General features: G+C 43.4%; 1 protein-coding gene across 1 annotated transcript in view; it reads right to left on the bottom strand.

Moving 5' to 3' along the window:
* Positions 1-5,362: 5,362 nt before the first annotated feature.
* Positions 5,363-12,546, bottom strand: part of PDE1A (phosphodiesterase 1A) — a 130,950-nt gene continuing 123,766 nt past the window's right edge. Inside the window, exons 13-15 of the mRNA XM_075001747.1 lie at positions 12,029-12,310; positions 10,108-10,386; positions 5,363-6,025 (exon numbers count right to left, since the gene is read on the bottom strand). Of these exons, the coding sequence (XP_074857848.1) occupies positions 5,631-6,025; positions 10,108-10,386; positions 12,029-12,310 (956 nt within the window). The 3' untranslated portion in view covers positions 5,363-5,630. The remainder of the gene's footprint in view (positions 6,026-10,107; positions 10,387-12,028; positions 12,311-12,546) is intronic.

Genomic DNA, 12,546 nt, shown 5'->3' with positions numbered 1-12,546 from the left:
TTTTCCCAGTAGCTCTCTGCCTATGTTTGAAGCTAGTTCTTTCACTAGACGTTGGTTTTGTCATTTCTCTCGTTAGCTCTTTTCCTGTGTTTGAAGCTAGTTCTCTTGCTCACCTTGTAGCTAGTTCTCTTGATAGCCTTGAAGCTAGGCCAGTTCTCTCACTATCTCTCTGACTATGTTTGAATCTAGGTCCCTCACTACCCTTCAAGTTAGGTCAGTTCTCTCACTCGCTCTCTGCCTATGTTTGAAAACAGTTCTCTTGCTAGCCTTGAAGCTAGTTTTCCCTGACTAGGCTGGCTGCCTTTGACTCTAGACTGTTGATGGGGAAATTTGCTCTGAATGTAGTCAGGCTCGCATTGGTAGAAGTCCTAGCACCCATGCTGTTAAAATGGCTTGGACTATGACTGCAGCTTGTGCATGCCCAAGAACTTCATAGTGCTGTGGGAGTCATTGAGACTATGAAGGCAGGAGTCAGTGTGTTGCACAATCAACTCCATGTAATCAAAAGAGAGGTCCTGAGTTGTTTACTGGACCTCCAGTGGAAGGCCAGGTGGTTGTGATCAGGCCACCAGGCACATCGTGATACCTGAGGCAATAGCCCAAGCTGCTGCATCCTTCACATCCAGTTTCACCTGCAGTCACATTCGTGAAACCACATTACCCTCCTGCGTAAGGGCAGAGAACTCTTCCCTCAAGTCTTTAGATAATAATTTCTTGAACATGAGGGCCACAGCACAGGAGTCATAGTCATACCAGCTCAAGATGGTCAAGTGCCTAGTGTTATTCTTTGCATGGACAGAGTAACAATCAGAGTATTGCTTAAAGCCCTGGGACTTTTTCATTCCTTTAACCTCCCCATAAGGGAGAAGGCAGAAGGAGACACCTTCCCTACCTGAAGACTGACAAAAACAGTGGTTATGCTAAATACAACTATTTCCAACTACAGTAGGGTCTCAACATTCGCAAACCTAAGGTTTGCGAATTCAAGTATTTGCAAGTGGCTGAGCAGCCGCTTCCTGGTGCTCTGGGTGGACAGCATCAGCGGCTGCCGCTTCTCCTGGGGCTCTGGGCAGGAGTGCTGGCAGCTGCCGCTTCCCCTGGGGCTCTGGGCACAAGTGCCGCATCCCCTGCTTCCCTGGGGCTCTGAGGAGGATCCCCAGCAGCTGGGCTCCACGCAGCAGTGGCTGTCATACTGTACAGTACCGTACTATAGGCGCAAAATTCAACATTTGCAAGAGTTCTCAACACAGAACCCTCACAAATGTTGAGTCTCTCCTGTATTTACATAAAAAAGCTGGGGAGCTATGGCACAGCGACAGGCACCTCAGCCACCATACTGACAGCCTTGCAGGCAGTAAGAAAGAAAAATGGGGGACGGGGTGCCCGGTTGGCAGGGTCATAGATCACCTCCTCAGAGGCACCGCTCTAGGAGGCACCTCAGCTGACCCAACTGGTATTTGCTAGGGAAAACTTTCTGACAGCTGGGAGCGTGTGCCCGCGCACATCTAACGCGAATAGATATGAGCAAGCACCTGAAGGACCGCTTTGCAATCACAGTCTTGAAAGCATGTGACCCCCCCTCCCCCAGCCCCCTGCAATCTGTGCCTTATCATGGCTAGCAGTGAACTGAGTCAATCAGGTCCCTTAAGAACTCTGCGTACTATCTGCTGCACAAAGGACACTTACAAGCCGAAAGCACAGAATACATCTTTATTGTCTGTCACAGACATTCTCTTTGTGCTGTTAAACTAATCACAGTAAATGAATCTCCTTAACGTCTGACCTTCAGTTATGTTTTGGTGCAGTGCACTCAGTGGCTCTGACCAACGCTCATCCCCTCTGTTACCCTATTTTACACTAGAGACCACCCCAAGGTTACACAGTTATGTATTTTATTAAATGCCATTGTTTGATTAAAGGAAAAGGGGGCAACTAGCTTTCAAGCACACACCCATAGCCTCCTGCACTCATACACTTCCATGGATGAATTCATGCAGTTGAAGAGCTGCACAGGAACAGTGGAAGAAGTCAAGGCATACTGGGTTCAGTGTGTCTGGCTGTAGCCAGGAATCCAAGGCAGTGAGCTGATTGTATGACCCCCTTGTCAGCTTTCTCTCTTTGTCAGCTGTAGTACTCAAGAGCAGTCAGTACTATCCACTCTGAGGAGAGGGGAAGGGCCCGAGGACCAGGGCCTTGGGCCTCCTCCCCAGCCAACACTAACTCCTGCTGAGTGGCAATGGCAGGAAGAGAAAGGAAAAAAGAGAGACTCCTATAATTTTGCCCCCATCTGTTATAAGTTTTAGCCCAATAGCAATTGTTCTGTCCCATTGCCCCAGGATGCTGTATGACCATGAGTCATCTCCACTGTCCCAGGATTCTGTATGACCTGGAGTCATCAGCTAATAGCAGATGAGGCTTTGATCTTCTCTTGATGAAACCTCCTTCTCTTTCTTGGGTGGATTCTTTTTCGGGGCTCAGCTCCTATTATTCTCTGACCGTTCAGGTGCTGCTGGCAGCTTGTTGTCCAGGCAAGCCGGCTTGAGGGACTGATTCCATTACACATCCACCCACATTCACACTTTCCTCACTCACCCAAAGGAAAGGTCACTTCAGAAAGAAAGAATTTTCTTTTACAAAAGGAACAGCCAAGGATTTCTTACAAGACTTAGGGTATCCATAAACAACTTCTCACTAACTTAAAATACTTAATAGAGACCTCGCAGCTGCTACAAAACAAAGCTAATAAACAAAATATAACAATGTAGAACAAAGCCACAACTACAAAACAAAGCTACTGTTACAAAGCTTACAGAAAGTTACCCAACTTAAAACCAGAAATGACAGAAAGATACAGAACTTACCCCTTCATTGTACTTGAGTGAGTGGAACCTTTACATGACTTTTCCTGCCCCTTAGTCACACAAATCACAGCGACTGACCACAAGTGGCGGCATGCCTCTGTTCATTCATGTCAATAGCTTAATTGCCACAACAAATTTCCAGCCTTTCCAATGCATAAAACATATCCATCAAGACAGAATGCATGTCAAACAGCAAAACAATGTGTAAGAAAGTCCACAGTAACAAAACACATATCAGACAACAAAACAATTAATCTCAGCAAGTCCAAAATATACATGAAACAACAAAACACTGCAAAAGTAATAACTATAAGCAAGGCTACAATAACACAATATATCCAAAAACTAAATATTAATTATGGGCAAGACTACAATAACAAAAATTATAAACCTGGTGCCACTGTGACTCACAGGGGTTTTGGATGGAGGCGGATGCGTAAATGACAATTTGGCAGAGAGAGGAGAGGTAGGGGAGGTTTGATTATGGCTGACTATTCCCTGAATAAGGCAGTAGCCCCTCTTATCTCAAACATGACACACAATGATGCTAACAATGAGGCACACATTACTAGATAGACATGGAACACAAAAACCATGGTATTTTCAGTTGTTCTTCAACTGGTATTCACCCTTTCTGATGTTCTGGAAAACAAAAAGCTGCTAAGGAAACTTACACGCCATAAACAGTGGGTTATCACAGGGAAGAACATGGAATTGGGATGGTTCTCATACATGCTTCATGGTGTCTCCTGATGAAACTGCCCCGGAGCCAATGGGCCAACACTCTTTGTCTGTGAGCAGAGGAGGGGGAGAGGGAACTTTGTCATCTTCCCCTCCACTGTGGATCTGCAGGGAGGGGAGTTTCTTTTCCTTTCTCAAATAGTGGCATTAAATAAAATAAATTTCAGTGTAACTCTTGGGTGGTGTCTAGTGTAAAACAGAACGTGATTTATTGGTGGAGAATGTGGGCAGACCACCAACAGGGTAACACCATTCCCTCCCACTTTTAGACTGGCACAAATCTGCAAAAGAAACCGAACACAGGAAGATATGTTCATGGAGCACATTGAAGCCACCCACACAGACAAGGCGTAGTTAAATGTGTGGAATAGAATCATGCTGGAGGAGAGACAGGCTGAGTGGGAAGAAAGGAAAGCAGCTTGTGAGGTGAAGTGCACAGAGAACCTGCATTGGAAACCCAAAAATTGTTGCTAGTGATGAGACCAAGAATGCTCCTGCAGTACCTGGAAGAGGAGCACAGAGCCTCACTGCAGCCCTTGACGCAGTGCCCTCCTCACCATGCTCCCTACCAGCCCTCCCCCCGACACCCCCGGCACCCTGGAATGTGGGTGAAAAAGTAAAGGACAGCCTTCCACTCGCAGGGATTCTTCTAGCTGAGGGCTGACCTTCCCCCACCTATGATAGCAAAATGCTTACCTACCCTAAAAGCCCCTGCCATGTACTACTTTAGTGTCCACTGAATAAAAAAGGTTAGGCTCACGAAACCACTGTCCTTATTGCTTGTTTTGCCTTGGGTGGGGTTTAGAGGTGTCAGAGGCAAGCACACAGCATTCAGTGGGGACCTGTCAGGAATGGTGACAGGTCCTGATGTGAGGACAGGGAACTGTACTCGATGACCTCTCAAGGTCCCTTCCAGTTCTATGAGCTATGTATATCTCCTCTCCATTGTTTTATATTCACATATACCTGCGCCGTCCTTGGAGTCTTCATCCCTCTAATGGGTGCTTAAGCTTTGCACGTACTGCAGTACAATGCATGAGGTGCTCATAATACTTTCCACAACAGTTTAAGCAGTATGGATTCCGTGCTAGCCTTGCAATGGCATTTCCATGGGAAGAAGGATGCAAATACACTTTCTTTCCAAAGGGAGCAGGAGGAGATAAGTGCACCATGGGATGCTGATGACCCATAACCACCCGCGACACATTTTTGTCCTGTTAGACACTGGGACAGAACCTGTAATGCAACGGGGCAGGAGTAACTGTGGGATAGGTACCCACCATGCATTACTGACAAAATCAAAGCTAATGGGGGACCCACTCCATCAGCTTTATGTGCCAGTGTGGACATGCCCCCTTGACTTAAACTGGGGGCTAGAAAAATTGACCTTAACAAAAATGACCTAATTTCATCACATAGACATACAAGATCGAGCCCACTGTCACCAGACGATCTTGAAGCTGGTGATCCTCTGAGTGCACGCCACAGCTTATGTCGGTAAAACCTTTTGTTTTCATCATATTTCATTATCACGGGTCTTTGTAGACTCTTCTACCCCCTTCCCCATTAGCATTCCAAGTTTTGATCTTCCTTTCTAATGAAATGGGAACTTTTTATACATGGTATATTACCAAATTGCATTTGCTGAAAGTAATGAAAATAAATGGTGGTTCATTTTTAGCACAAATAAATTGATTCATGGAGTTTTGATCATAAGCATCTACAAGAAGTGAAAATTACTGTAATAGCCAAAGCAGAATAACATTTTAAAAAATGGCAAGCATGTGCTACAGGATTGAATTTCCCAGTAACTTAAATGTTCACATCTGTAAATACAAATCTAAAATTATTTTTAAATTATATAAATTCACCTTTATATTCTTGGTATTTTAGGCCAAATAATTTACTATTAAATACGAACTATTTTTATAAAAAGATTAAATTTAGTCATGTCAAATGGGTTTTATTTGATGTTTCAACACATGCCTGAGGAAGAGGCATCCCTAAACTGCAGGCTTGACCGACTACTTAATTGGCTATTTTCTGCATATCAAAGCTTAACAGAGATGTAACAGACACAGCTGCAGCTCCACCCTGTTCCACCTCGTTAGACTGATGTGTGTTTTGTGGTAAGATATTACCATTCAGTGGGTCAGGGGGCTGTGTTTCTTGCTGGGCCTCAGTGAGAGCTTTCTGGGTTGGAACAGAGTTAGTGAATTGCTCTGAGCTGGAAGCAGTAGGAGGACAGTCAAACGTTATAACTTGAAGGATGAAGGAACTGGGAGTGGAGCTTCTTGATAAAGGTATGTCATCGCTTCCTTGACTACTCTCATTTTGTGTCCTTGTTTCCTCCTGTAATTGGGCATCTGCAGGTTTTCTGCTTTGGTCTTTTTGCTCTTCACCAACATTTCTCACAAGTTCTTCTACAGAAAGGGAACAAAATATGCAAATTAGGTATGAAACATATGTTGCTTTGATTACTAAGCAATGGGTCTTGGAAGCATTGTTCACATGGACACTCTTTAGTGTTAAGACGTGCACTGGTTTGTTTAAAGTGGTTCAGGTGCTGATCTCGGTAACACAGGGGCCATAGAAGTTTTGGTGGCTAGACTTCCATCTGCACACGGGAAAGGAGATGATGGAAACAGGATGCAGTACAGTACCACTTAGCAGTGCTGTGCTCAGCAGCTCCAGAGACAGGTAGGACAGGAGGGCCTTGCAGAAGAAAGGGAGGAAAGGACACTATAGCAACTCTGGAAGAGAAAGAATGAATTTTAGAGGGAGGGACAGCAAGGACTGTGGTAAAGAAAGAGAAGCAAGGCTGGAGAGTGTTTTAAGGGGTTATGCATTTGTGCTATAACAATGACAGGGGAATAGACTGATCAATGGGAGAGACTAATCCGGGAGGCCAAAGCTCAGCTGCAAGAGAACTGGAGGTAGGGAAAAATGTTCTGGGGGATGGCATAAAACTGGGAAAAGGGAAGCTCAGGAGGACAGAACTTGGGCATGAGGTTGCAAGGGGCAGTTTTGGTAGGAGGAACTGAAGGAAACAGAGAGCAGAGGACTTATACAGGAAAAGACAAAGTACACTTTAGAGATGGGGATAGAATGGTTGATAAGAAGAGAGCCAAAGTGCAGACAACGGCTGTATTCCATGTTGTTAGAACCAGTGCCTTTTAAGTTAAAAAAAAAAAAGGTGCCGGTAGTCAAACAGCTCCACACCCCTCCCACACATGGCTGGGGATGCTGAGGTGCCAGTACTCAGTACCAGCAAGTACCAACACAAAAAAAGCACTGGTTAGAGTCTTTTCCAGTGTCTTGGGTTCAGTTTTCAGATTCCTTGATATGCCCATGATAGATGTAAGATATCCCTGTTGTATAAAACAAGAAACATAATTTGAACTCAACAGGAAGTCCTGTGGCACCTTATAGACTAACAGGTATTTTGGAGCAAAAGCTTTTGTGGGCAAAGACCCGCTTTGTCAGATGACGAAGCGGGTCTTTGCCCATGACAGCTTGTAGTGTAGACATAGCTGTAGTGTGATGAAGAGAGCTAAAAGAATCTTTGGAACACAGGCTGTAATCACATTAGGGCTGGATCTACATGGGCCCCTTCCTTTCAGAAGGGGCATGTTAATGAGTGAGTTTGAAATATGCTAATGAGGCATTGCCATGAATATGCAGTGCCTTATTAGCATAATGATGGCCGCAGCAAGTTGAAAGTGCAGCCGTCAAAAGGACCCCCCAGTTTTCGAAAGCCCCTTCTTCCTAACACCAGATAGGAAGAAGGGGCTTTTGAAAACTAAGGAGTCCTTTCGGAGGGTCCCCATCTCCATGGGTGGCATATAACTCGAAAGCTGCACTTTCGAACCGCCACGGCCGCCATTATGCTAATGAGACACTACATATTCATGGTAGTGCCTCATTAGCATCTTTCGAACCCTCTCATTAACATGCCCCTTCCAAAAGGAAGGGACTCATTTAGACACAGGGTAGGGCTATGTCTACACTAGAAACATCTGTCGACAGACATTCCTGTCACCAGGGAAATCTCGACAGAATCTCTGCCAACAGATTGCAGCTACACACAACTTGCTCTGTCGACAGAGAACTGCCAAACTACACTGCCCTCTGGTGCCAGAAAGCAGAATGGCAGCTCTGCAAAGAGGGCTGTCCCGCAACTGGAAGCCCCGTCTGTTGAGAGAAGTGTCCACACTGCACTTTTATCGATAGTACTCTGTCCAGGGAGGCCGAGGCTACACTGGAGAGCTTTGTCGACAGAAATGGCCTTTAGCAACATAACTCAGGGAACGTCCACATGCTTAAAGCACTCCGTCAACAAAACTCTGCATTTTCCTTGACAGTATTATTCCTCAAAAATTTAAGGCCTAACAATCTCTGGCCAGAATACCGTAGACAGAAGTGCACTGGAGACACTTCTGTCGACAGAGGGGGCTTCTGGTTGCCAGGCAGCCCTCTTTGTAGAGCTGCCATTCTGTTTTCTGGCACCAGAGGGCAGTGCAGCCTGGCAGTTCTTTGTTGACAGCACGTTGCATGTAGATGCAATCCATCAACAGAATACTGTTGAGATTTCCCCGTCGACAGTAACTTTGCTTGACAGATGCTTCTAGTGTAGACATAGCCAGATTGTTATGCCTCAAATTTTTGAGGGATAATACTGTCAAGGAAAATGCAGAGTTCTGTCAAGACTTTGTCGACAGAATGCTTTAAGTGTGTAGACGCTCCCTGAGTTATGTCAACAGGCCCCTTCAATCGACAAAATTCTCTAGTGTAGACCCAGACTAGTATTATAAGCAGACTTTAATCACCTTTATGCGAATCCCCAGGTCACATTCTTTTGGTGTGCAGTTTGACCCACAATGGGAGAGGCAGAATATATTCTGAAGATGTTATAATCTAATATTATTTAAAGACACTTCATGCTAAAATTTCTAACACTTTGAAGAAGGAATACCACTTCTGAAAATTTTCTGCTTTGGAAAAAAGATGAAAAGCAGTTTTAAGAAGACCTGAGATAGTATCTCAGGAAAAATTCAGACCAGAAATTTAGTTTATTACGGTACAACTGATCACTGTACTGGTCAAGTTCATATCAAAAGTTGATCTTTGGAAACATATTCATTTCCAGCATTCTCACACATGCCAGTCTGCTCTGTAAAAAACTGCATCCTAGAATTTGTCTTGGAAAAATTCCATTTCTGGTCTCCTAAAACTTAGGCTGACAAAGGAAAATTTGCATTTTCATTGGGACCATGCTGAAGGGCTGCTCCATATTTTTATTGGCCTAAGCCCTGGTTTCTAAAAGTGCTTCTGATTTGTTGAGAACATTTATCTATTTATCTAAGGCTATGTCTAGACTACTGTCCGGGGCTTTTTTTGCTGTGCTTGAAATAGCATGGCCATTTTGAGCATGGTGTTCCATTTCTGCTATCCCTCATTGTGAGGGGGGCAGCAGAAACCTCAAACTAGCTGCTTGGATGGCACAAAGTTTGAAATAAGGTAACTTGAAATAATGTATGAAATCTGTGTTGTGCAAATTGCATAAATTATTCCAAGTTAGAGTTACAGTCTAGATATAGCCTAAATGTTTATACTGTGCCACTCACAGGTCAAGTGACATCTGAATCATAAAGTAGGACAACTAGCATGTGGCTGTTTGCCTCTGTTATTAAGGGCTTGGCTATGCACAGACCAGGTCTATGCTATGGGGTAAATCGATTTAATACACGCAACTCCAGTGACGTGACTTGTGTAGCTGGAGTTGATGTAGCCTAAATCAGTTTTTCTTGTTGTTCCCAAAGCAGGAGGTTGATGGTAGAAGCTCCTCCTTTGACTTTCCTTACTGCTCATGACAGTCAATGGTGCAGCCCTGATGGTTCAATTAAGCGAACCCACAGAAAACAGATAGCCACCGCACTGATATTCCAATAGGTGTAGATTTACCCACAGAAGTTACGTAACTTTATACCGATGTAAGGTTGCCCACACACAAAATTGCACCACCTTAATTAAACTGGGGAAACCACTCACTGTGCAGACTGGGCCGAAAAGATGGTGAACAGGAATACATATTATTTTCAGTTCTAGGAACATAAACATGCAGTGGGATTTTGAGTACTGTAGAGTGGAAACTGTCAGGTAGTATTGGACTTTTTAGGATAACCACTACATGTCTGTTCAGCCTGATAGCCCAAACAAATGTGCTTTTCTTATCTCAAAGCATAAAATTATTTGACTGTTATCACTAACTGTATGGGGTCATCCATTAGCTAATTTGCTACGTTAAGTATTTTTGATGGACTGTAGCTTATTAATTGTAAAATTCCCATTGGCTTCACTGACACTTAAATTAGCTGATAGCGAATCCCTGCAAATCCTGTGTGTGATATACATATATTCCCCATCATTAGGGAAGGGAGCCAGGGCTCCACTATGAGTTATGTTAATAATTTTGTAATCAGTCTTGAAAGCAGAATAGCGTTACCATTCCACAGTGATAAGATCTCCATGTCACTCTTAGTTAAATCGGCCTGGAAAAAAGAAAAGTTAGTGGTCTGTTCTTGAAAAGGGTAATGGCAGAGATTGGTTAATGGTTGAGATTCAGGTTCAAGATAGCCAGGTATATATTCCTCAATGATGATATCCTCGCTCTCATTGGGACCCAGACTCCTTGTTCTTGGTATCATGTCTCTCATCTCTTGTATATCTGACTCTATGTCCCGTCCCTCCTTACTCCATGCAGGCTCATTCCCTATGAAATCCTCTGCAAAACAGGAATAGAAAGAAGAATAAAACTAGGACTCCTTATGTGATGAAATGCCTCATTGGCTTATGGGTTGTACATTAGTGAGAAAATATAGAGTGCTACTTTCCATCAGAATTCTAAACATATCCCTTGATTACATAGGAGCTATATGTTATATAGGAGGATTAGCAAGCAAATACAATCTGGCTATGTCTACACTAGCCCCCACATCCCAAAAGGGGAATGCCAATGAGACACTTCAGGATATGCAAATGAGGGGCTGCAATGAGGATGCAGCAATCCGTTAGCATAATAACAGATGCGGCACTTTGAAAGTGCTGCTTTTGATTGTGCACAGCTTGTCTACATGGCATCCTTTTCTAAAGGACCCCACATACTTCAAAATCCCCTTATTCTTATAACCATAGGAATAAGGGGATTTCAAAGTGTGCAGGGGTCCTTTTGTAGATGAGCTGCTTACGATTGAAAGCAGAACTTTCGAAGTGCTGCAGCTGACATTATGTTAATGAGGCACTGCATATTCATTGCAGCGCCTCATTAGTGTATCCTGAAGAGTCTCATTAGCATCCCCCTTTCGAATGGGAGGGGGTGCTAGTGTAGACATAGCCTCTGTGTTGTACGCCGCATACTGCTGGTACCCAACTCACTTATTCTGCATTGTGTGTACGCAGTGCTGTGATGACTTCACTGGTTTCTAAATGAGAAAAAAGTGTGATTGGGGCTATTTGGTAATTCAACCCAGGCAAGACTGAGGTAGCATTGGCACAGTAGGCGCTGATTCTAGGGATGGAGCACCCATGAAAATAATGGTAGGTACAATTTCCTATCAATACTTCCCCTTCCTCCTCCTCCCTGTATACAGTATGGCAAAGCAAAACAGCCACCCTGTAGCACAGCTTTGTTGAGGCAACACCTCCTTCCATTGACTGCCAGGGCAGGACTTGCTGCAGCAGTGTAGCTCCAGCCTTTCTCCAGTAGAAGTCCTACCTCATCATCCCAAACACATACCCTGCTCTCTTGTATGATAGTATAGGATGTGGTCACCAGCCTTGTTTAACAAATGTACAACTGAATAAAAGAAAGGCTCTGATCACTACAGAGCATCTGAGAAAATAATAATCATCTATATATCTATATCTATATCTATTTCTAACAGGGAGGATAATGCAATCTCTGAATTTTTTTTTTTTTTGAAAATTGGCTGTTATCCCAATCTGTTTTCAGTTAACCTGCATAGTGGTTTACCATGGGCTATCATTTAAATGAAGCTGGCAATGCAGGAACTTCCTATTGCGATAGGAACCCTTAGCTCAATCCTTAACTGAAGATCATGAACTTCAGTGGTGAAAATAAGGTGTAACCTGGCTATTTCACTGAAATCTTGCAACTTCTTTGAACTGGTGTTCACAGTGAGTAGAAGCAGTGACCTGACATGATCACTGGGGAGGAATAAAAAGAATCAACAAATATTACGGATCATCTACTCAGCCCTTAATGTAAGGAAAGTGTGAACTCCATTCAAGAGCTGGATCCCTCGAAGAACTAATTCCCTTTCACACTTATGCATAAATACAGTCTTTATCTTTAGATTTATTAGGATTTAATCCATGTGGAAAAGTCATTAATAATTAAGGATTACCATATGATTCCGTGGTCTCCATAAGCTCACTGTCCTGTTGCTGCAGAAGCTCTGAGTCTACGTTATAAACTAAAAAGTTGATTTCCATTGGCTCAGCTCTGTTACTATCAGGAGAATGTAGTACAGAATCAGTGGGAACATTTGTTGGTGGAATTGAGACAGGACAAGATTTACTAGACTGTATAGAAGCTTCTCTATGTCTTGATGCTTTCTCCTGTGTTCCTAAATCTGTTTTTTTACTGTCTTGCTCTTTACTTCTTTTTCTGCCTTTTCCTGTTATGTCTGTAGGGAGGTGAATGAAAGAGAGAAGTAAACTTGCATCCACTTAGCTGTATAATAATGTTCATATTTATAAGATAGATGTCTTTACTATCAGAGTGTCCACTAATCAGTGTGGCTGAGTGCGTATGGGGAAAAATTTAAATGGCTATAAATCAGTACATCTAGATTCAGCTTATACTGCAAACACTTAAAGATAATTAAATTCCAATAAATATAGTTTTTGATAAATCAAATTA

This window comes from Carettochelys insculpta, chromosome 8 (genome assembly GCF_033958435.1).
Source record: "Carettochelys insculpta isolate YL-2023 chromosome 8, ASM3395843v1, whole genome shotgun sequence".
Lineage (NCBI taxonomy): Eukaryota > Metazoa > Chordata > Testudines > Carettochelyidae > Carettochelys > Carettochelys insculpta.
Note: the sequence above shows the minus strand (reverse complement) of the source record. Positions and strands in the feature narration are given on the sequence as shown.